The sequence below is a fragment of the Chiloscyllium plagiosum genome, unplaced genomic scaffold (assembly GCF_037043375.1).
Source record: "Chiloscyllium plagiosum isolate Xiang-an unplaced genomic scaffold, Cpla_swu_hap1 HiC_scaffold_6, whole genome shotgun sequence".
Lineage (NCBI taxonomy): Eukaryota > Metazoa > Chordata > Chondrichthyes > Orectolobiformes > Hemiscylliidae > Chiloscyllium > Chiloscyllium plagiosum.
The window spans coordinates 123,114,952-123,140,348 of NW_028270144.1; the positions used below are offsets into that span (position 1 = coordinate 123,114,952).

The 25,397-nt window shown below is 46.6% G+C and overlaps 2 protein-coding genes across 8 annotated transcripts in view; one reads left to right on the top strand and one right to left on the bottom strand.

Moving 5' to 3' along the window:
* gdpd4a (glycerophosphodiester phosphodiesterase domain containing 4a) overlaps window positions 1-8,223 on the top strand; it is a 101,488-nt gene extending 93,265 nt beyond the window's left edge. For all 4 annotated transcript variants that reach the window (XM_087988414.1, XM_087988415.1, XM_043692433.2 and 1 more), the window contains 2 exons: window positions 3,270-3,349; window positions 6,017-8,223. In XM_087988414.1, the coding sequence (XP_087844540.1) occupies window positions 3,270-3,349; window positions 6,017-6,114 (178 nt within the window). In that variant the 3' untranslated portion in view covers window positions 6,115-8,223. The remainder of the gene's footprint in view (window positions 1-3,269; window positions 3,350-6,016) is intronic.
* A 2,383-nt stretch (window positions 8,224-10,606) lies between these two features.
* Window positions 10,607-25,397, bottom strand: part of myo7aa (myosin VIIAa) — a 194,659-nt gene continuing 179,868 nt past the window's right edge. For 3 of the 4 annotated variants that reach the window (XM_087988417.1, XM_087988416.1, XM_087988418.1), the window contains exons 47-49: window positions 18,287-18,406; window positions 15,396-15,477; window positions 10,607-13,536 (exon numbers count right to left, since the gene is read on the bottom strand). In XM_087988417.1, the coding sequence (XP_087844543.1) occupies window positions 13,466-13,536; window positions 15,396-15,477; window positions 18,287-18,406 (273 nt within the window). In that variant the 3' untranslated portion in view covers window positions 10,607-13,465. Of the gene's footprint in view, window positions 15,478-18,286; window positions 18,407-25,397 lie in introns of all 4 variants that reach the window. The other variant, XM_087988419.1, reaches the window with a different exon arrangement.

Here is a 25,397-nt window from a genome sequence, read left to right on the forward strand (position 1 = left end):
CAGTGAAAAGTGTTGTTTTCTGTGCTTTACAGGTAGATTATAGTATACATGTGCACCAGGGTAACAGGGCAGAGTGCAGGGTGCAGTGCTGGAGCTGATGAGAAAATGCAAAGAGAGACCAATTCCTACATTAAAGAGAATCCATTCAAAAGTCTGATAACAGCGGGGAAGAAGCTGTTCTTGAACCTATGTGTATACAAACTTTTATATCTTCTGCCTGATGGAAGAGGGTGGGAGAGAGTATAACCAGGCTGGGAGGAGTCTGTCCATGTGTCTGTCGAAATGCCTCTTAAACGTTGCTCTTGTATCTGCTTCTACCACCTTCCCTAGCAGCTATGTTGCAGGAACAGCGTGAAGGATTCGCCTCGCACATCTCCTCTAAACTTTCCCCCTCTCACTTTAAACCTACGTCCTCTCGACATTTCCACTCTGGAAAAAAGCCTGCCTAATTAGCCTATCCATCCCTCGCATAATTTTATATACTTCTATCATCGAATACAAGGGCTGTACCGCACAGAAACAAACCCTTCGGTTAAACTCCTCCATGCCGACCAGCTATCCTAAATTAATCTAGTCCCATTTGCCAGCACTTGGCCCATATGCTACTTTCTCCCCACCCCCACCCTCCTCTCACTTATCTCTCCACCCTTCAGGCTCTCTGTCTCTATTCCTGATGAAGGGCTTTTGCCCGAAACGTCGATTTTACTGCTCCTCGGCTGCTGCCTGAACTGCTGTGCTCTTCCAGCACCACTAATCTGCAGTCATTGTTTTTACCATATCCCCCTCTAAACTTTTCCTATTCATATACCCACCCAGATGCCTCTTAAATGTTATAATTGTACCAGCCTCGACCACTTCCTCTGGCAGCTCATTCCATACGTGCACCACCCACTGCGTGAAAATGTTACCCCTTATGACTCTTTTAAATCTTTTCCCTCTCACCTTAAACCAATGCCCTCTAGCTTTGGATTCCCCTACCCTGCAGAAAAGACCTTGACTATTCATGCCACTCATGACTTTATAAACTACCCCCACCCCCCTTCGCCCCTCCAGCATCTGACGCTTTAGTTAAAACAATCTCAGTTTGTCCAATCTCTCTTTATAGCTACTACACCCTAATCCAGGCAGCATTCAGAGAAACATCCTCTTATTGCTCTCGGGGTGTGGATTGGGCTGTTAGTGTAGCCTTTCGTGACCATCCCGCATTTAAGAATAAAGAAAGAAACATTTCCAGTAGCCCCAGACAGAACATGCCCAAAGCATAGCAAGATCCCACAAGCACAGTGTGACAATGACCAAGGTTGAGGGGTTATAGGTTTCCTGTACAGGCACCTGAGAGGGCAGTTACAGCCTTTATCTGACAGGTTTGTGCCGTCAAATCCCTAGAATAGTTTTGGAAATCACAGCGTTCTGACTCTGAGGCCGTGCCGCAATGAGCAGGTGTGCACACATGAACATACAAACGAGGAGCTGTCAAGGCAGTATCTGAGGAGCAGGAGGATTCCTGATGAAGTTCTTTTGCCCGAAACATCGATTCTCCTGCTCCTCGGATGCTGCCTGACCTGCTGTGCTTTTCTAGCACCATACTCTCGACTCTCACCTCCAGCATCTGCAGACCTCACTTTCTCCTAGTTGATTTCAACCTGACTGTGTAACCTCTTCCAAGGATGCCTCCCTTGAATAAGTTCTCCTCCTCTCTCTACAAAGATCTGTGAGTCCCTCTCTCACTGTGCCCACCCCCCACCCCCTTTCCTCTGCTCTGAAGCTTTTCAGCCAGATTCCTGATGAAAGACTTACGCCTGAAACATAGGTTCTCCTGCTCCTCGGATGCTGCCTGACCTGCTGTGTTTTTCCAGCATGTATGAACCGAACGGGTTTTTCTGATAATCGACAATGGATCATTGTCATCATTACACTCTTAAATTCGATAAAAATCGAATTCCGGGGCAGGGGGCAGGGGTGTGGGTGGACAAGGGCGGGGTTGGGGTGGAGCAGAATGGTGTGCTGCTGCCTAGCCTTCTGAATGGGGAGCAGACTTTTTTTTTCCTGTGTACCATTTTCATTCTGTAGACTAGAGATTAAGCAGGACAATATTGCAATGATTGTCCTGCAGGCTAAGCATGCTAGTTGAGTCTTTCATGGTACTCAGGAAAGATGTTTAAGGTAGGAATGATATATTGCAACATGGAGCTGGCTGTAGAAATACCAAAACATAAAAACTCAATGAGCTCCAAACATTGGGGCAAGATGAAGATACAGCAGAAGATTCTTGGCTGAATCTTATTGAAGTAACTTCACAGAGGCCGGTATCCCATCACCAAGTCACCCTTTATTTACACGTGGAAAGTCCTTGACACTAATCCAGCTCCCTCAGAGCCAGCTCTCAGAGTGTGGGGAGCAGACTTAGCTGTGTCAATCCCATTGAACTGATTGGCGGGGGTGGGGAGGGTAAGGCTTGAGCAATGTGGGTGGCACAGTGGCACAGTGGTTAGCACTGCTACCTCACAGCGCCAGAGACCCGGGTTCAACTCCCGCCGCAGGCGACTCTCTGTGTGGAGTTTGCACGTTCTCCCCGTGTCTGCGTGGGTTTCCTCCGGGTGCTCCGGTTTCCTCCCACAATCCAAAAATGTGCAGGTTAGGTGAATTGGCTATGCTAAATTGCCCGTAGTGTTAGGTGAAGGGGTAAATGTAGGAGTATGGGTCTGGGTGGTATACGCTTCGAGGGGTCGGTGTGGACTTGTTGGGCCGAAGGGCATGGTTCCACACTGTAAGTAATCTAATCTAATCTGTAAGTAATCTAATCTAATCTAATCTAATCTAATCAATGCTGCCGGTCCCTTACACACAAGTGGGTGTCTGCTCAGAAACAAACCCTGAGACAGAGGGAGGGAACAAGGCAGGCAGAGTGAGGAAAAAGGAAACTTCAGAAAACTCCGAGCCCCAGGGGAGAGGCATTGAATCAATTAACCAAATAATAAATCATCCGAACAAAATACTGCCCGCCCATCTCGTTCTGTTCCACTGGTAGTAAAATTCTAATCCCTCGCTCCCCTGGTGGGACTTGAAGCCAGCCTCCTGGCTCAGAGGTGGCACACCTCGGGTAGATCCTCACCGAGCGCAGAGGCCACAGTCAACAGATTTCGGAATACTTTGGGGTTGTAAATTTCTTCTAACTGTAAATAGAAAAGTTACCAACACAACTGTTGGGAAAGTGCAAGCGGTTTTTCATTGAGTATAAGTCCAGTTTCCTTGGCTTTGTTTTATTTCAGGTGGAGAGAGAACGGATTGCCATGCTTTCCATATGAGAGAAGTGGCAGCGATAACCTGGTTTATAGCAAGTTTCAAACAGGTCTGTATCAAAAACAGCATCGTACCTTTATATGATGCCTTTCACTATACTAAAATGGAACCAGATAACACAAGTGACCAAAAGTTACTTACAGAGGTAGAGATTTTAAGGAGGACTTGCCCTCATGAAATGTGTGGTGCCTGGGCCAGCATTTATTGCCCATCCCTAACTGCCCCAGAGATGGTGGTGGTGAGCTGCCATTGTGAACCGCTGCAGTCCACCTGTTGCAATCTGACCCACAGTATCATTAGGACAGGAAATCCAGGAGATGAGCTGGAAAAACTCACCGAGAAAATTCTAGAGATTGAGGAGGAGGAGGGAACTGGTGGGAAGAGGAGTAGGATTCACAAGAGACTGAACTTGGAATACAGCAGCAATTGCTGAGGGTTTTCATGATCAGAGCTGGCTGTGGAGAGATAATGGAGACTTTAGGCAAATATGATAAATGGGCATAACAATTTTCAAGTTGCTCCATCACTAAGGAGCAGGAGTAGAACCTTCTGGAAGAGGAGAGAATGTGGAAGAAATGTCTTGAAAACAACAATAACTTACATTTAGATGACACTTTTAAGGTAGTCATAGAATCCCTGCTGTGTGGAATCAGGCCATTCGGCCCAACAAGTCTGCACTGACCCTATGAAGTGTATACCCACCCAGACTCATTCCCCTACCCTGACACTCTACATTTCCCCTGACTAACACACCTAACCTACACATCCCTGAACACTATGGGCAATTTAGCACGGCCAATTTACCCAGCCTGCACATCTTTGGACTGTGGGAGGAAACCGGAGCACACCCCTGCAGACACGGGGAGAACATGCAAACTCCACATGGACAGTCACCCGAGGCTGGAATTGAACTCGGTCCCTGGCGCTGTGAGGCAGCAGTGCTAACCACTGAGCCACCGCACCAGTGTAAATTAGACTGCTTCATAGGCATACAGGGGTGGCAAGTGGTTTTTACAGTGCCAGGGATCCATGTTTGATTCCACCCTCAGGCGACGGTCTGTATGGAGTTTTACCTGTGCCTGTGTGGATTTCCTCCGGGTGCTCCTGTTTCCTCCTGCAGTCCAAAGATGTGCAGGTTAGCTGGATTGGCTATGCTACATTACTCATGTTGTGCAGGCTAGCCATGGGAAATGCAGGGTGAGGGGGTAGGGGTGGTGGGTGGATCTGGGTGGGATGCGCTTTGGAGGGTGGATGTGCTGAATGGGCTGAATAACCTGCTTCCACGCTGTTGGAATTCTATGTAACAAAATAGTGTGTTGCTACGTCACATGAGAAAATATGAGGCTAGTTGACCAAAAACCTGCTCAGGCAGCTTGCTTTTAAGAAATGTGTTAAAGACAGGTGCAGGGAATGGCAGAGGTCCAGGCCCAGGCAGCCAAAGGCACAGCCACCAACAACGTGGCTCTTAAATCCGAGACTGCACAAGAGATCAGGATTAGATTGTACGGGGCGGGGTTGGAGGATAGGTAAGAGCCAAGGAGGGAGTGAGGTCACGGATGGATTGGAACAAAGGGTGAATTTTAAAGTCAAGTTGTTTCTTGATGGATAGCCAGCACTGATCAGTGAGCATAGGGATGATGGGAGAACAGGGACTTGGTGCGAGTTAAGAGTCAGGGAAGCTATGTTGGCTGACATTACACTCATGGAGCAGTTGGTTAGGTTTAAGTGTTTCGAGCTGAGGAACCAGTCAGGAGCGCATTGAAATAGTTGGGGTTTCAGAGGTAACAGAATCACAAGTAACAATATCAGCAGCCAATGAGCTGAGATGGAGCAAACATGGGTGTGTGTGATGGAGGACCAAGCTATGCGATCTAAAGCTCAGGATCTCTGAATCAGAGAGTGTAATGAGAACTTGGAACTTATGTCAGGTAGCAGTTGAGGGAAATGGTGCAAGTGTATCTAAAGGGAGGCTCAATAAGGGAGAAGGGACTGGAGAGTTAATGCCAATAGCCCAGATACAGGCGGATGAGAATAGGCTAGACTGAAGTATAAATGCTAGAATGGTCTGGTTGGGCCGAATGGTCTATTTCCACGCTGCATCTCCACCAAAGCAGGATTGATGAGTTACTGAGCCAAACAATTCTGTTCTTAGGGTAAACTTTGGAAACAATAGAGTTTGGAGAAATATTGACTCCTAGCCTCAGGTGCACAGTCCATAGCTAATCAGTACACACAGGGATACCCCAGGAATAGAGAAAATAATTGGCAGAGGGATGTGAAGAGGAAATTGTTCATGTGCTTTTCCAAAGCACTTGTGCAGCTGTTTGGAACAACAAAGATGAGGGTGATCACAGAGTTGCTTGGGTTAGGAGGGTGAGAGAGTTTGGTCAAGCATAGGTCAAAGGTTAGCAGGCTGATAATCAATCAATTTACCTGGAGATGGTACCAGCTGTGGCCATCCAACTCAAATGTGGGTCTTGAACCTGGAGCTCTCTGGCCCAGAAATAGGCTCAGCACCCACTATCCAACAAGATCTGAAATCCCTTGGGGAGCTTTAGAAATACCCGTATAGGTCAGATGGAACAAATGGCTTTTCACTGGGTTTTAGTTTCCACATACTAAAACAATCATTTTCCATCTGCTTAATGAAAATCTAGATCAAACTCCCTACATGATGCGGAGTCTGATTCAATTTTCACAATTCTGTGTGTTTCAGAAATGAACAATGTCTGGTCCATTTCCAAAGAAGCTGACTACAGTGGTGACAGAATGTCGAACACAACACCCACATCAGATGCCATTGGCCCTGCCTGACCAGCGGTTGGAAAATAAATGGAAGATGTTGTCAGGGTGCAGTTGCGGGGGTGGAGATGGTGGTAGAAGGTGGTAGAAGGGAGGAGGAATGGTACGATCCCAAGTACATAAGGAAAGGCAGCAGGCTGTGCAGACAAGTAGCTACAAAGTGATGTCCACCTGCATCCTTTCCCCAGTGTCGCTGGCTTTGGGAGTCCACTGGCAGGAAGAGTTCCCTCATTGTGCTCAGACTGATCGAGGACCCAATGAATCAAACTCGTGATTCAATTTGCTCTCGAGATGTGAGAGTCGCTGACAAGGCTGACCTCATTCGCCCATCTCTTACGTGGCTCAAGAGGAGATGGTGCAATAGGTGAGGAACTAGCTAACCATGCCACTTGGAGGAGGCAGTGAAGAGTCGGCCATGTCAGTGGGTGAATCCTTCCATCTTCACCGGATCTTCAGCACCCGCAGTTAAACCCTGGAACTTTCTCCACTACCTTTGTGACTTGTGTTCAATCTTAATAGCTACATGCAAATGTGGAGTTCAGCTGTGGGAGGGGGCAAAGGGTGGTGAGGGAGAAATTGGAGCAGTTAGTGTTTTATTTAAAAATAAAATGAAAATTCAAGATTACCGGTCATCTTGGCTATGTGTTTTGGTGCTCATGGTTTGTACATCCCTATTGCCCATCCCTACAGGGGGCAACACCCAGCCATTATAACACAATAATATTGCTAGGAGTCATTTGTAGCACAGTGGTAGTATCCCTACCCCTAGAAGGAGAGTTCCACCTGCTCCAAAGGCGTGTAGTAACATCTCTGAACAGGCCAATTAGACAAATAGGTTAAATAATAAAAAAAATGATAATGGCCCTCTGCACTAGCCTGGCAATTAGTGTTCACCTGTAGATCTGGAGTTACCATCCCTTCACTTGAAAACAACCAGATGTGTTAGCGCAACAATTAACGATGGTTTCACACAGTCACCATTAGGAGTTTTAAATTTCAGATACATTTATTGGAATAAAATTCTAAAGGATGCAGCAGTGGGATTTCAAACCATGTCCCAGAACATTAGCCTCTAGATTAATAATGCAGCAACAAGAGAGGCGATGGCCTAGTGGCATTATCACTGGACTTGGCAAAAGTGAGGGCTGCAGATGCTGGAAATCAGAGTCTAGATTAGAGTGGTACTGGAAAAGCACAGCAGGTCAGGCAGCATCCGAGGAGCAGGAAAATTGTCATTTCAGGCAAAAGCCCTTCATCGGGAATGAATGGACTGGACTGTTAATCGAGAGACCTGGGTAACGTTCTGGGTTTGAATCCCGTGAACGCTGGATGGTGGAATTCGAATTCAATGAATGTCTGGAATTAAGAGTCTAATAATGACCATGAATCCATTGTTGATTGATGGAAAAACCCATCTGGGTCACTAATGTCCTTTAGGGAAGGAAATCTGCCATCCTTACCTGGTCAGGCCTACATGTGACTCCAGACCCACAGTAATCTGTTTGACCCTTAACGGCCCTCTGGGCAATTAGGGATGGACAATAAATGCTGCCTAGCCAGCAATACTCTCATCCCGTGATGAATAAAGAAAAAAATTCCCACAGTGCCACTGTTCCACTCCAATCCATCAGCTCAAAGATGTTTAGGTTATTAGGATTGGCCATGCTAAATTGCTCCATAGTGCACTGGAATGTGCAGGCTAGGTGTGTCAACCATGAGATACATGGGATTACGGAGGTAGAAGTATTTGGGGGAGATACTATTTGGAAGGTTGGTGCAGACTTGATGGGCTGAATGGCTCCTTTCCACACTGTAGGGGTTCTATGATCATGGAGTGAGGAAAATCTCCACTAGAGGGATTTTGGGAATCAATGTTCAAAATCAGCAGATGCTGCCCCATGATGTTATACTTGTCGTTAGCTCACTTGGCTGGATGGCTGGTTTGCGATATAGAATAGCACCAAAAGCGCACGCTCAATTCCCACACTGGCTGAGATAACCACAAAGATTCTACTTCTTCACATATTTGCTCACCTGAGGCATGGTGACCCTCAGGTTAAACCACCAGCTGTCATCTCTCTATCGAGTGAGTGGCTCTGTGGTTTGGTAAGACTATGGCGACTTCACGGTTATACCTGTCACAACATTTATCAAATAGATAGCAAGAAAAGTCTCCAATGGCAAGTAAATGTCTTTTAAGATGAATAGTGTTATGAAGGTGTGGAGGTATACTGTACCTTTAAGAGAGTGAAGAACTTAGCAAGCACAGAGTGCTGAAGAATTTAGATTCTAACATTTGCTCCAGCAGCTAGCAGTACCTGGGTTGCTACGAGACCAAAACAAATTTGAATTCTGCCAATCAGTTTAAATTATACCCAAGATACTAAACTCCAATCAAGTTTGAATCTGGTATTTTGACAATATTAACACCAGTGAAACGAGCCGATGCTTTGGGGAATTGAACAAATCGGAGGAGAACTGCCAAGCCACCAACATATGCAGACTGCCTGGAGAAAAGCTCTCTTAAAAAGGTACCTTTATCTATCAATCAATGACCAGTGAAACAGAAACCTCCAAGAAACCAGAGGAAGATACAAAGAGAAGACCCGACAGCTGGATGGCTTTGAAATTTGAATTTTTTGGTAAGTCTTAATTGGGGGTTTTATTGGACCACTATTATATAAAAAGGGAAAGTAGAAGATAGGTGAGAGAAAGGAGTTGTAAATTGTTGTTAGTTAACATTCTATGTAGGACTTTATTCTCCAAGTTCTTAAATTTTTGGTACTTTAAATAGTGACTATGGGGATAGTTCTTGGCCTCTTGAATTAACAGATTACTGCACAGGGTACATTTTTTCCTATATTGCTGGTTTAAATTAGTGGTGGCGGGTAGGGTTAACCTCGTGTTGTAACAACAATAGAACTACTAATAGCATGATGGAGAAAATTGTATGTAAAAAAACACAACAGCACAAGTCTGAAACACACCGCCTTCAAAAATTGTGCGATTTGTTGTGAGAGAAAGAGCGAGCCATTGATTAATACTAGTTTGTAAAAACTTACGGTACCCGTGAGACCGAATGTAACAGACAGAACAGTAGGCTGCAGCACAAAGTGTCAATAATAGTTATAATGGAGTCAGTGGTTCAGGGGCCTGGAAAACAAATGAGAGTTTAAATGACACCAGGACAGTTGGAGAACGTGGAAAGAGGAAGCAGCTACAATATTAATTGGCTTGAGCGTCCATTAATGAGCAGGGGAAACCTGAATTCAAGCTAGGTCCATGTTGATATGCAACTCCATAACCAATCCGTACAGTTCCCTCATAATGGTCCTTCTGGTCATTTATCCATCCACACAGTAAGAAACAAACTAGGAATGGGGGTCACTCTTGATATGCTGTGGCAGTGCCCTTACTCTGGACCTGGAAGCCCAGGTTCAAGTCCGACCTGCTCCAGAGTCCTGCAATAACATCCCTGGACAGGCTGATCAGAACAATAGGTTAAAAAATAAAAAATAAAAATAAAAACTATAGACCAAAAAAGGTCAAAACTTTCCCTTGAAGGGGTGAAGCAGGCAACTGCTTAATTAAATGGAGGGAGTGCCACTCAAGTGGGCTCATTTGCCCTGGCTGTGGGTGCCATTGGCTGGGCCCAGCATTTATGGCCCATCCCTAGTTGCCCCTGGAGAAGGTCGAGCATGAGCTGCCTTCTTGAACTGCTGCAGTCCATGTCATTACAGAGGAAATTCCAGGATTTTTACCCAGCAACAGCGATATGTTTCGACATCAAGATGGTGAAATGTTTGAGTGTTGATGAAATTGCACCCATCCAGGCACGTGTGAAGGTTCGAAAACATTTTAGACTTGGAGACGGTGGATAGTTATTCCTTTGTTGTGCTATTGAAGTGTAATGATGTAGAAATTCTGGCCACTTCAAAAAGTGCGGAGAGAAAAGAATTCTTTGCCTTGCATTACATTCAACACTTTTCACTGTTTTGTAACAAGATAGACATTATAATAAATAAATGAACAAGATTGATTTTTTGATTCAAATAGCTCACTATCGCAGTTAATTTCATCCCCTCAGAATACCAGCTCTAGCATCTACTTGCTCCCTCTACAAACATAATATCTGACTTCCATCAATTTCTTCAGGTCTCACCAACCACACACTGGCTGAATGAGCAAGTAACACTGTCCCGCCATCCCATAAAGATGGAAATTAACCACATGTGGTATTAGGTCATAAATAAGCCTTCATCCCACCGAATGACAGAATGGTCTGAAAGGACAAAATATCCCAATCCCACTCCTACATTCCCACATGTAGCCAGCTCACTGACAACACCAACAGTCATGGAAGTTAACAGAAAAATGCACACAGACACGCTTTGTGCATACGTGTGGAGCAGACAGAATGGAATCAGGCCTGTGCTGATTTCACAGAAGTTTCTCCCACCCCTCTTAATCTGACCCCATCAAAAGTTATAAACATATACAGACACACAAAGGAACAAAGACAATGGATCACAGAGGTATTTAATACACCGGTGGTACATTTTTTAAACAGATGCAAACTGCAGACACAACATTAGACACTCAGGTGTATCTGACCCCCGGAAGGTGAGAAAAATCAAACACTGTCTTCAGCTGGCATTTAACCTCAAACCATGCATCCACACTAGTTTCACCATCTTTTTAAAAAAGTCACAATATAAGAGTTCATTTATTAACATTATTTACAAATATATTGTTCATATACCAGTGGTGGTCAAAGACAAACAGGTTCTTTTATCTACATTGGAGGGGAATGGGAAAGAGACAACAAAATAAAAGCTTTGAAGTTTATTCCAAGCTCATTGTCCTATGCCTCTCTCCTGTGTGGCTTTAGAAGCAGCACAGGCTGGGGAATGAGCATGAGCAGCAACCTTTCAGGAACTGTGCTTTTGCGAGCTTTATGAGCTAATACATTGTCAAAATCCATCAACTGCTCCCCTCATTGCATTATATAGGAGCATCACTCCAACTGTTGTCTGTTCTCCTCCCCTTCTCACATACACATTAGGGTGGACCCCACGATGCAAACTCCAAAACATCCTGTGTGAAGGCACTGCCATTAACACACGACACCTGACAATTATACAAGTATGGGCAGTGTTATATCAAATCCTTCCCCAAGGCCAGGAACTGGTTGGGAAATGATCTGAGAAGTAAAGATGGCTGACAGGCCACGTTAGTGTCAGGCAAGTAAACGGTGGCCATTTTGGTGATTTGGCATCTGACCTTCAGTTTCAAAGCAAAAATAAAGTCTGCCTCCTCAGTGAAGTCCTTTAATAAAAAGGTTATGCAGATACACAAGTCCACTGTTTTATCTCAATGAGATGTCACAGAGCAGGGTAGGGAGACTGCGTTACAGTCACTCATGAACCTTTTCCTTCCCCCAAGCTCCCAGTTCATGTAGAATGACAGTCCATGAAAACAGCCCTCTTGGAAAGGAGCAAGACAGACAAAATAATGTAACTCTCTCAGAAAAGAACAGCATTTGCACTTAACACAGACTCTAAAATACTGGCAATAAATCCCCCACAGGAGACCAGCGTTGGACAGATTCAATCACTGTAGGTTAGAACTTATGTTGTATGTTTTTACAGTTCTCAGTCTAATCCTATTAGGCCTGTTCTGGTGAGATGTACCTTTACTTCCCTGGTTAGTAGGGCCAGACAGGAGATAACAAAATAACTGGCACTGGAACTATTGCATCTCACAGAGGCCACCTTGCAGTAGCCAATACCAAGTCAAGATAGGTCCAATGTGGCCTTACCTGCAAGGTACAATGTTTGCATCTCTCTCTTGGTTCCTAGGTTGCTAACCTCAAGACTTGACACAAGGTTAGAAATGTTAGAGGGAGCATCCCATTCAATCAGAGTGTGAGAGGCCCCATAGCATTTGCAAACACATTAGCAATAATACCAGTAGGCTCAGTGGTGCGCCCTTGTGGTCATCATTATTGATCTTTTTGGGGAAGGCCAATCAAACCCAACGAGAGATAGCATCTCCTGAGCTGGAGAGCCACTTCGGAACGAGTTGGCAGCAATAACCAAGGCAGTGCAAGCTGGACTGAAAAACCCGGAGATCGCCTAAAAAAAAAACATGACACGGGACAGCTGCAGAGACGGCAGCAAGAGGGAAACAACACCCCCTGCAGCCTCCAAACAACTGCTTGACCTCAACAAAACCAAATCATAACCCCATGCATTGTTGGGGGATGTGGTTATTCACAGAGAGACACAAAGCCGATTGTGAAAGTGGTTTCCCCAGTTTCTGTCCAACGTGACTGTGTTCACAGGGAGGATGGAAGGACGTTAGAATGTGGGTGCATGGAGGGTTGGGGGAAAGAATCACTGATGATCTGGGAAGGTAGAGAATCAAAACATAAGGGGAGCAGATGGATTATCCCTCATGATAATGGCATAATGACTCAACAATGGTCATTTAAAAAGGGTTGGATTAATCCAAACATTTTCAGCCACTATTCAAACTGACTCACAGAGCAGGTTAAAAATAACTATCATTCTAAAAAGGTTTGAGTTATACGGTGCCAATGTAACTACAAAACATGGAAGTCAGTCACCCAGAGCTATTTTTACTTCTAACCAAATGACTCCCAACCTATAGGCAAAGGACAACCAATGATATGTGATTAAAATAGAATCTATTTTGTTCAGAAAAGGCACAGTGGCAGTGTAAGTGAGAGCCCAACATTGAATGGGACTCCAGCACTTGGAGCTAAAGGGATTTGTTCTCTTTGGTGGGAGTGCCTGCGGAGACAAGTCAATCCAACAAGTTCTCCATTGAAAACAAACACTGGACTTCACCCAATTGGCAAGCACGGCCTCAGCTGGCATTATTTACAAACAAAGCGACATCCATTCACTTCAGTTAAAGATCAGTTGATTGGAGCAAGCAAGGCGTCATGGCCTGGCAGCGATCAGGAGTTGCAGGTGGTTCCCAGTGCGTGGTGGACAGGCCCGGCTGTGTTCTGATCAAATTCTCACATTGTACGGGGGATGTGAGCAAGAGCGCACGAATAGATCACGCTCCAACCAGAGGCCAGCACTGATCGCCCAAACCCAAGTACCAATCCCATTCGGTACCAGCGTAGTGTCCAAGCTTCAGGCACAGGTCACCGGCTCCCTGATGGGGCTCACTCATTGTGGCCAACAGCAGGAAGAGTGCCTGACACAGGGTCATTGGCTCCTGAATCACTGTCTCTCTCATGAAACGGTGACCCTGGTACATGTGATAGTTGTCAACCCATTCTGGCTTTAGGATCACAAGGAACATTGTGAAGAAGTGACCTTAATTATTTTTCCTGTCTCTCTGTTTGTCCTCCCCCACCCTCGAAGGAAGGGATTCCTGCTCCCCTCCCACATCCTGCATAAGACAGAGAGAGAGAAAAAAAATAAACCAGAACTGAACATTTGAACTGAAACCAGACAGACTCTGAAATACAGAGTGAGCGCAGGAGAGCAGTCAGAGGGTGGGAACAGCCACAGGAAGGGAGAGTGAGAGGGCAGACACAGGGAGCAGACTTAGAGGTGTTGGGGAAAGAGAACAGCCAGAGCGAGAGGGGAGGGAGGGAGTGCAAGAGCGAGAAGTGGGGGAGAGCAAGGTGGATGGAAGAGAGCGAGAAGGAGGAGAAAACAAAAAAAAGGGCGAGAGAGAGAAAAACCAAGATCTTTTAAGATGTGAATCCTTTGCCAGTATCCAGAAGACTCTACACCTAACAAGCTCCAATTTGCCATCTCTCCAGACATATGGACTTGAACATTCCTAGTCATTTCGGTTGTGATGTGCTCAAGGACAGATTCACTGCCAGCCAGTAACACACAGCTCTATAGTTTTAGGACAAACCCAACAGAGGGTGATAAAACAAATAATTTTAGGTTTTATAAAACTTGGTGACTACAAGAATTACAAATCCGACAATTCCCACAAACCTGTTGCACAAGTGGTTCAGGTTAAAACCCTTGCTGAAATTTCAACAAAGTGCATTTTCTGGTGCTGGGACGGAAGCATACGAGCAGGATTTGGGGGGAGTGGAAAAGGGGAGCAGGGATAAATGCAATCCTCGACATGCAAACTGCAAAACGCATCCTGTTGGGGGGAAAGTGACTAAAATAGTGCTTTATTTTGGTGTGGAGATTAGAGATGAGAAGTGAACAAGCTGAGGCAGTGACATGTTCATGAATAACCCCAAGTGGGAATGAATGTGAGGGACAATAATATGACCCTGTGGTTAATCTGGTCATTGATCCACAGCAGACACCCTTGGTTTAGAGGGGGTCAGTTTTCTCAGCTTTAGGAAAGAAAATGCACGCACTTCAAATATTCAGCTGTGCACAGAAATGGCTGGAGGGGAACGAGGAGGAGATGGGTTAGGCGGTCAGATTACAGCAGGCACAGAAAAGGAACACCTCACATGCAAGAAGTCCCTTTGCATTTGGAGCGAACAGGGTTTTACACAATATACAAACGGGGGCCTTTCCATTGGGAGGGGCTACAACTGTGCACAGCCTGGCCACAGATTCTTCTGAAGGCAGGAGTCTAACTCATGGGCCACAGCATGGCAGTGAGCAGCTGTAAAATTTTGACTCCGCTACTACAGTTAGTGAGGATGACCACACTTCGAGATTTGACTCACTGCCGGTAATCTGGGCCACAGCTACGCAGAAGCTACATCAAAGGTATCAAAAGTCCAAAACCAAGATGGATTGACTCTTTCTGAAAAAGGACATAGCAGAACTTGAGTGCAGCAGAAGAGTTGCCAAAAAGAAAAAGCTTCCTCGGTTGGCCTGGATTTCCTTTCTTCAGATCGAGAGGCCACTAAAAGCCTACTTTGTAGGCCTGGATTTCCTTTGACAGGGGAAGAGGTCAGTTAAGAATCCGGTTTTGTAGGCCTGGATTTCCTTCATCGGAGAAAGAGGTCACAATTAAGAAGCCCGCTTGAAAGCCCTAATTTTCTGTTTCCTTTTGGTTTGTCATTTTCCATTTGAGACGCCTTAAAATAGAGGGTTTCAAAAATGCACACACAAAACACACACACTACAAATAGTCATCCTCACTCGAGGAGGAGTCTGGGCTGCTGTCGGAAGAACTTTGCAGAGGGCTCTTTCTCGTACTCCAGACCTGGGTGGAAAACGTTTTTGTCCAGCTGCAAGGATTTCCCACAGGCCTCAGAAGTTGGACCACCTCGTAGACCCAGATCCAGTAGTCGTAATAAGTTCACTTACTGGCTTTAGTGTTCCACTGCTTGTTCATAGAGGTCAACATCTGACTGATATAGGAGGTCAATAGGTCATCCATTTTGTATCCCTGTTGAGAGGAAAACAAAGGTGAAGCCTGTAGAACATTTAAAACGGAGAATAGGGCAGGAGTAGCCACTTGGCCCTTCAAACCTGTTCCCTCATTCAATCTGATCATCCAACTCAATCCCCTGTTCCTGCTTTCTCCCCATATCCAACTCTTTATTTTTGAAAGCATTCAATGCTTTGGCTTGCGTGTTAGAGAATTCCACAGTCTTTGGGTGAAGAAATTTCTCATTTCAGATCCAATGACTCAACCTGTGTCCTTAGATTGTGACCCAAAAATCAGGCCATTCAGCCCATAGCCCACGCTAGCATCCATGCCGCACCTGCCCATCATCATGATAACCCTCTCTGCTTTCTTTGTCTGTTTGCTGATTGTCCGAAAAACCCGTCTGGTTCACTAATGTTCTTTAAAAGGAGAAAACTGCCTGTCTGGGCCTACATGTGACTCTAGACCCACAGCAATGCGAGTGACTCAACTGCCCTTGCAAAAGCAGTAGCAAGCCACTCAGTTCAGCGGCAGTTAGGGATAATTAGCAAATGTTGACCGCGAAAGGCATCCCACGAAAGAATGTTTAAAAATTTTTAAACAAGTCTCTCATCCATGACTCAGTGCACAGATCCAGCCTTTTGTTCGGAACATCAAGAGGTGAAGAGAGGAGAGAAAAATGGATTTATTAGGAAAATTCAGCATGGCTTTATGTGGGGGAAGTGGTGTGCCTCAATCTTGATCGAGTGTTTTTTTTTGGAGCAAGGAATGGAGCTGAGGGTAAGGAAGTGGATGTTGTCGGTGTGGATTTTACTAAAGCATTTGACAAGGTCGCTCATGGTTTACTGGTCCAGAAGATCATGTCACATGGGATCCACGGAGAGTCAATAAGTTGGATACAAAATTGGCTTGGTCATAGAGGACAGAGGGTGGTTGTGGAGGGGCGTTTTTCTGACTGGAGGCCTGTAACCAGCTGTGTCCAGCAAGAATCAGTGCTGGGATCTCTGTTGATTGTAACTGAATGAAAATGAAAGTGGTCTCATCTGTACATTTGCAGACGACATGAAAATTGGAGTTGCGGACAGGGACGAAGGTTGTCAAAGGGTACAACAGGTTATAGATTAGTTGCAAAGTTGTGAGGTGATGCATTTTGGGAGGTCAAATGCAAGAGGAAAGTGGAGAGTAAATGGCAGGATTCTTAGGAGTATGGTTATACAGAGGGATCTTGCACTGCAAGTTCATAGCTCCCTGAAAGAGGTAATACAAGTGGATAAGGCAGTAAAGGTGGTGTATGGCATGGCTGCAGCAATGAGTATAAAAGTTGGCAAGTCATGTTTTATACAGCTGCAACTTTAGCTGTACCACGTTTGGAGTGATGTGTACAGTTCACCACATTACAGGAAGAATAGGGAGGCTTTGGAGAGGGTGTGAAAGAGGTTTACTAAGATGTTGCCTGGATTGGAGAGTTTTCATTACCACAGGAAGTAATTGATGCCACAACGAATGTATTCAAGAGGCAGCTAGATACAACACTTGGGGCAAATGGGATCAAAGGTTATGGGGAGAAAGCAAGATGAGGCTATTGAGTTGGATGATCAGCCATGATAGTGATAAATAGTGCAACAAGCTTGAAGGGCTGAATGGACTTCTGCTCCTACCTTCTGTGTTTATCTAGAAGATGAACTTGGATCATTTTCTCTAGACAGTCGAAAGCTGAGGGTAGACCTGTTGGAAATATATAGATTTGAGAGGCAGTGATAGGTTGGATTGTCAGAGTTTTTTTTCCCCAGGGTAGAAATGTCAAATACTAGGAGGCACAGGTTTAAAGTGAGAGGGCTAAAGTTTAAAGGAGATAGGAGAGGTTTTTTTTATGCAGAGGATTTTAACAGACATGGGCCAAAGGGCCTGTTCATATGCTAACTGTTCTATGTCAGTGACAAGACTTCTAGAGTAGTTTCACAGATGACTAATACCATGTTCTATTGTGAAGGTACTGGTCTAATTATGTAGTCCGGCTTGTTGGTGGTCACCTTTTGAAAAGCTGAACTCTCAGACTTTGTCAGGCTCATCATCACGATTGCATGGTTTGCTGGTAAAGTATTCTACACTGGAGGAACAACAGTAGATGTGCACTTTTTGGTCTATACTTCATACATTTCTCAAAAGGACCTTTGAAAAAAAACTGGGTGGGTGGCAACTTGACTCACCATCAGCCTGACTCTTCACTAGACAGCTTGCATTTGTATAGCACCTTTAGCCATACCTAGGTGTTTCATGGGAGAGTTATCAAATAAGATTCAATTCCAGAATATGGAGAGAGCTTTCAAGGTAGAGAGATGGAGAGATTTAGGAATGAAATTCCAGAGCCAAAGATGTGTACACAATTGAAAGTACCACCACCACCAATGGGGAGGAGACAGGGAAGGAGATGTGGCCAGAATTGGAGGAATGCAGATTGCAGAGAGTTGTAGAGTTGGAGGAAATTGAATACAGGATGGAATTTGAAAACAATGATGGGAGTTTTACAATGGAGGTCTTGATGGATTAGGAGGAGAAAGCGAGGACTGCAGATGCTGGAGATCAGAGCTGAAAATGTGTTGCTGGAAAAGCGCAGCAGGTCAGGCAGCATCCAAGGAACAGGAGAATCAACGTTTCAGGCATAAGCCCTTCTTCAGGATGGATTAGGAGTCAATATAGATCACAGAGGCGCCACAGGGGTGATAGATGAATGGGATCTATTGCAAATTAGGATAGAGACAGCATAGTTTTGGGCAAATTGAGCTTTACACAAATCTTGCTAAGATTTCATTGGTTGAGTAATGCTTACCAGAGACGTTTCACACAGGAGCTTGCTGCCTCTCACCAGGTTCCCGATGGTAATATGGAAGTATGTGTTACCACTACTCCAGTTAGAAATCTTGGTGAATGGATGGGTGGTAAGAATATCCTTGAAGAGAATAAGAAAGTCAGAGGCAGAGCTATACAGCACAGAAAGAGACCCTTCGGTCCAACTTGCCCATGCCGACCAGATATCCTAAACTAATATAATCCCATTCGCCAGCATTTGGCCCATATCCCTCTAAACCCTTCCTTTTCATGTACCCATCCAGAGGCCTTTTAAAATGTTGTAATTGTACCAGCCTCCACCACTTCCTCTGGCAGCTCATTCCATTCACGTACCACCCTGTGTGAAAACATTGCCCCTTATGACACACTCATTTTTCCCCCTGAAGTGGTCAAATATGACTGCTTCTCCTCACAAGATGGGTCAATATCTTCTATTTCCTGACCCTCAATGGGCTGCATGGCCTATTTCAACTCCCGTGGCCCTGTCATTAAGAACCTGAAAGGCTGAGACAGGCAGGTTTTTAATCCGGAAAGGAATGAAGAGAAAAAAAAAAAGACAGGAAAGTGGAGTTGAGGATTATCAGATCAGCCATGACTCATTGGATGGGTGGAGCAGACTAGATGGCCTGAATAGCCTACCTCTGCTCCCATGGTCTTATAATCAAATGATACCCTCACCCATTTACAGGGCACATGTTTCTACTCAGGTCAATAGCTTTTAATTCCCTGCCCTAGTTAACACGATTAACTAGAACTATAGAAGCAGGAAGGTAAGGCCAAAATGGTTGATGGTCCTCACTAGCCCCCTCTCCTCTTCACTGAACTCCATCAACATGTCCTTGGATTCCTTTCACTTCATGCGTTCATTTAAAATCCTGTTAAATGCATCCACAGATTCCGCCTCGACCACATTGTGGATCGTCAAGTTCCAAATTCTTCTGTTTGTCCGTTCAGATTTATTTATAACTAGTTTTCAATTTACAGCTTGTGCTTTGACACATCTCGTCGAATTGTACTCTGTCAAACTGCTTTCGTAGATAGGCATCCATCAACATTTTGGTTTGTGCATGAGAATAATTTAAGTGTTTTGGCTATTAAAAAAAAAATCAGCTATAAATCAGAGGGAAATCTGGAATGACTGCTGCCCTTCACCCCCTCCCCCGTCTCACCCTTTACATTTACATTACAGTGTGGAAACAGGCCCTTCGGCCCAACAAGTCCACACCGACCCGCCGAAGCGCAACCCACCCATGCCCCTACAGTTACCCCTTACCTAACATTACGGACAATTTAGCATGAGCTGAAAATGTGTTGCTGGAAAAGCGCAGCAGGTCAGGCAGCATCCAGGGAACAGGAGAATCGACGTTTCAGGCATAAGCCCTTCTTCAGGGCTCACAATTTAGCATGGCCAATTCACCTGACCTGCACATCATTGGACTGTGGGAGGAAACCGGAGCACCCGGAGGAAACCCACGCAGACACGGGGAGAACGTGCAAACTCCACACAGACAGTCGCCTGAGGCGGGAATTGAACCCGGGTCTCTGGCGCTGTGAGGGAGCAGTGCTAACCACTGTGCCACTGTGCTGCCTTTAGTGAGGAGATTTTCCTGTATAATGTCTCCAAACAGATCAGTAACTCCTTGGGGACAACTCAACTTCTGCAGGTTTCAAAGCACAGGCTGGGAAGAACGAACTGTCCAAGAAAACTGGAAGTTTCGCACCATCCAGGATGAAGCAGCCCACTTGACTGGTGCCACATTCACAAGTATTCGCTCCCTCCAACACTCAGCAGCAGTAGAGGCCCTGCAGATATTCACCAATGCTCCTCAGGCAGCATCTTCCAAATCCACTACCACTTCCATTTAGAAGGACAAGGGCAGCAGATACATGGGAACACCACTGTCTGCAAGTTCCCCTCCAAGCAACTCACCATCCTGAATTGAAAATAGATCACCGTTCCTTGAGTGTCACTCATCAAAATCCTGGAATTCCCTCCCTAAGGACATTGTGGGTCAACTCACAGTACGCAGACTGCAGAGGTTCAAGGCAACAGCTCACCACTACCTTCTCAAGGGGGCAACTAGGGACAGGCAATAAACGCTTGCCTGGCCAGTGACACCCACCTCCCCCCAGGAGAATAAAAAGATTAGAAATTTTGTATCATTTTATGTTATGCAGACAGAGAGCTAGCAGCAGGAGAGATGGGCAGATTTACGTTACCTCTTCCCGAGTCTGGTCAGAGGATTGCCTGATTGAGAGTCATCCCACAGCACGTGGGCTGTAGTGGTTCAAGGAGGCAGCTCCCCAACAGCTTGAGGCACGGTGGCTCAGTGGTTAGCACTGCTGCCTCAGTGCCAGGGACATGGGATCGATTCCACCCTTGGCTGACTTTCCATGTGGAATTTGCACATTCTCCCCATGTCTGTGTGGGTCTCCTCTGGGTGCTCCGGTTTCCTCCCACAGTCCAGGGTAGGTGGATTAGCCATAGGAAATGCAGGGTTACAGAGATAGGATAGGGGAGTGGGTCTGGATAGGATGCTGTTTGGAGGGCTGATGTGAACTCGATGGGCCAAATGGCCAGCTTCCACACTATAGGGATTCTATTATTCTCAAGTTAAACCTGGGACAAATCAATAAATACTGGTCAGCCAGCAACACCCATATCCCACGAGTGAATGAACGAACACACATTTTGAGGCAAAACTATAGAATGGTCATAATAACGTTACATTGGACTGACTCCTTTTGTGTTCATAGGACGTGGCCATCACTGGCAATTGTTACCATCCGCTAACTGTCCAGAGGGCTGCTCCGAGTCAACCACATTGCTGCGGGTCTGGAGTCACATGTAGGCCAGACCAGTTAAGGACGGCAGATTTCCTTCCCTAAAAAGGGCATTAATGAACCAGATGGATTTTCCTGACAATTAACGTGGTCACCATGTGACAAGCTTTTTATCCTCAATTTTTAATTGAATTCAAATTCGACCATCTGCCATGGTGGGATTCAAACCTGGGTCTCCATTACATGAGGGAAAAACAATGACTGCAGATGTTGGAAACCAGATTCTGGATTAGTGGTGCTGAAAGAGCACAGCAGTTCAGGCAGCATCCAAGGAGCAGCATCCAAAGGCAAAAGCCCTTCATCAGGAATAAAGGCAGAGAGCCTGAAGCATGGAGAGATAAGCTAGAGGAGGGTGGGGGTGGGGAGAAAGTAGCATAGAGTACAATAGAGTTCTCCTTCAAGATCCTCCGCTCCACGCTCGCAGCAATGCGCCGGCACCTAACCTCTCGACAATCATCCCTGCCTCAGCTGAGGGCCACACTCTCTCAGAACTGCAAAGGACCCACTCTGTACTACACCCTCAGGAGAATTCATACTCTCAACAAACAGTATTTCAATTCCATCTCAAACATCAAAAACTAAGTACAACAAACTTTTATCTACCCACCTCCATAACCAGCGCTCCTCAAACATTCCAGAAGATTCCCCTGGCCTCGGAAACTACACAGACGCCATTAGCCATGCGGCTGATGCAGCTGCCACCCCCTCGCTGATTGATGTCACCTCCGCCCCCATCATGACCACTCCCACAACCACTTCCACCCCTCAATTCCTCATGCATCACACGTGACATCACTTCCACTCCTCACATCATCGCTGATGCCACAAGCTCAGTGACTTCCGCCACCCCTACTGCTGTGGTCACCACCACTTCTGACCCCACCAGCACCACTCCCCTGCATTCTGCTGACACGCCCCCCCCCACAGACCCCACTGTCACTATCCCCCCCAGAATCCCGAGGGGAACACTACCCCTGCTCATGACTCCACCCCCATTCCCCCCACCACCACACCCACTCCAGTTACAGGTTCTGCCCCCACTCCCAGCTCCACACCCACACCAGATCCCAGCTCCCAGCCCTGCCGAGTTTTCACCATCCTCCAGACCTCCCCCTCACTGAAGACAAATGATCAGTCCTCAGCAAAGGACTCACCTTCATCCCCCTCCATCCATGCATCAATAAATTGAATACACGCCGTGACGTCGAACAATTCTTCTGTCGCCTCCGTCTCCGAGCTTTCACAATCAGGACTCCCGCCCACCGTTCGAGGACCCCTTCACCCACCTCCAACACACTGCATCCACCTGGACACCCCGACTTAGCCTATTACCTGCCCTCGACCTCTTTATTTCCAACTGCCACCGGGACATTAACCACCTCAACCTGTCTATCCCCTCCCACCTCTCACCCTCAACGCACAGCCCTCCAATCCCTCTGCTCCAATCCCAACCTCACCATCAAGCCAGCAGATAAAGGGGGCGCAGTGGTAGTCTGGCGCACTGACCTCTACACCACTGAAGCCAAATGCCAACTCGAGGACACCTCTTCCTACTGCCCCCTCGACCATGACCCCACCACCCCCATCACCAAACCATCATCTCCCAGACCATACAGAACCTCATCACCTCAGGAGATCTCCCACCCACAGCTTCCAACCTCATAGTCCGGGAACCCCGCACTGCCCGGTTCTACCTCCTTCCCAAGATCCACAAGCCTGACCACCCTGGCCGACCCATTGTCTCAGCATGCTCCTGCCCCACTGAACTCATCTCTACCTACCTCGATACTGTCCTATCCCCCCCTAGTCCAGGAACTCCCCACATACATTCGAGACACCACCACCTTCTCCAAGACTTCCGTTTCCCTGGTCCCCAACACCATCTTCACCATGGATATCTAATCCCTCTACACCTCCATCCGCCATGACCAGGGCCTCCAAGCCCTGCATTTTTTCCTCTCCAGACGTCCCCAACAGTACCCCTCCACCGACACTCATTCGTTTGGCCGAACTGGTCTTCACCCTTAATTTCTCCTTCGAATCCTCCCATTTTCTCCAGACCAAAGGGGTAGCCATGGGCACATGTATGGGCCCCAGCTATGCCTGTCTCTTTGTTGGCTACGTAGAACAGTCGATCTTCCGTAATTACACCGGCACCACTCCCCACCTCTTCCTCCGCTACATTGATGACTGCATTGGCGCCACCTCGTGCTCCTGCGAGGTGGTTGAGCAATTCATCAACTTCACCAACACATTCCACCCTGACCTTAAATTTACCTGGACTATCTCTGACACCTCCCTCCCCTTCCTGGACCTCTCCATCTCCATTAATGACGACCGACTTGACACTGACATTTTCTACAAACCCACCGACTCCCACAGTTACCTGGATTACACCTCTTCCCACCCTACCTCTTGCAAAAATGCCATCCCGTATTCCCAATTCCTCCGCCTCTGACGTATCTGCTCCCCGGAGGACCAGTTCCACCACAGAACACACCAGATGGCCTCCTTATTTAGAGACCGCAATTTCCCTTCCCACGTGGTTAAAGATGCCCTCCAATGCATCTCGTCCACATCCTGCACCTCCACCCTCAGACCCCACCCCTCCAACCGTAACAAGGACAGTACGCCCCTGGTGCTCACCTTCCACCCTACCAACCTTCGCATAAACCAAATCATCCACCGACATTTCCGCCACCTCCAAACAGACCCCACCACCAGGGATATATTTCCCTCTCCACCCCTTTCCGCCTTCCGCAAAGACCGTTCCCTCCGTGACTACCTGGTCAGGTCCACACCCCCCTACAACCCACCCTCCCATCCTGGCATTTTCCCCTGCCACCGGAGGAACTGTAAAACCTGCGCCCACACCTCCTCCCTCACCTCTATCCAAGGCCCTAAAGGAGCCTTCCACATCCAAAGTTTTACCTGCACATCCACTAATATCATTTATTGTATCAGTTGCTCCCGATGCGGTCTCCTCTACATTGGGGAGACTGGGCGCCTCCTAGCAGAGCACTTTCGGGAACATCTCCGGGACACCCGCACCAATCAACCACACCGCCCTATGGCTCAACATTTCAACTCCGCCTCCCACTCTGCCAAGGACATGGAGGTCCTTTGCCTCCTTCACCGCCACTCCCTCACCACCAGATGCTTGGAGGAAGAACACCTCATCTTCCGCCTCAGAACACTTCAACCCCAGGGCATCAATGTGGACTTGAACAGTTTCCTCATTTCCCCTTCCCCCACCTCACCCTAGTTCCAAACTTCCAGCTCAACACTATCCCCATGACTTGTCCTACCTGCCTATCTCCTTTTCCACCAATCCACTCCACCCTCTCCTCCCTGACCTAATCACCTTGATCCCCTCCCCCACTGTACTCTATGCTACTTTCTTCTACCCCCACCCTCCTCGAGCTTATCTCCCCACGCTTCAGGCTCTCTGCTTTTATTCCTGATGAAGGGCTTTCGCCCAAAACGTCGATTTCGCTGCTCCTTGGATCCTGTCTGACCTGCTGTGCTCTTCCAGCATCACTAATCCAGAATCCTCATTACATTAGTCAAGGTTAGAGTGGTGCTGGAAAAGCACAGCAGGTCAGGCAGAATCGGAAGATCAGGAAGCTGATGAAAGGCTTTTGCCCAAAACGTCAATTTTTCTGCTTCTCGGATGCTGCCTGACCTGCTGTACTTTTCCAGCACCACTCTGATCTTGACTCTAATCTGCAGCATCTGTAGTACCTACCTCCACCCCTGGAACATGGTACCCTCATTTTAACATTTGTTTCTTTTATTTTCGAGCAGTACACTGGTAACATTTTTGCAAAATGACCCTTCCCAATAAATGTCAGTGCACCTCAAATAGCAGCAGCTCAAGATGTCCAGACATAGGTATATATACAGTTAATGGGAGGTGTCTTTTCCCTACGATGGGAAATCTCAAGACTAGGGGGAACATTTTTAAGGGGAGAGGAGAGGGATCTAACAAAGACAAGAGGTAAACTTGTTTTACACAAAGGGTGGTTTGAATGTGGAATGAACTTGAGGAAGTGGTGGAGGGGGACACAATTGCAACACTTAAAGACGTTTAGGTGGAAACGTTAATAGGAAAGGTTTGGAGGGAGATGGGCCAGGAGCAGGCAGGTGGGACTAGTTTAGTTTGGGCTGGTTGAACCAAAGGATCTGTTTCCTTGCTGTATGACTCTATATAATCCTTAGGGCTAAAGGGGTCAAAGGGCATAGTG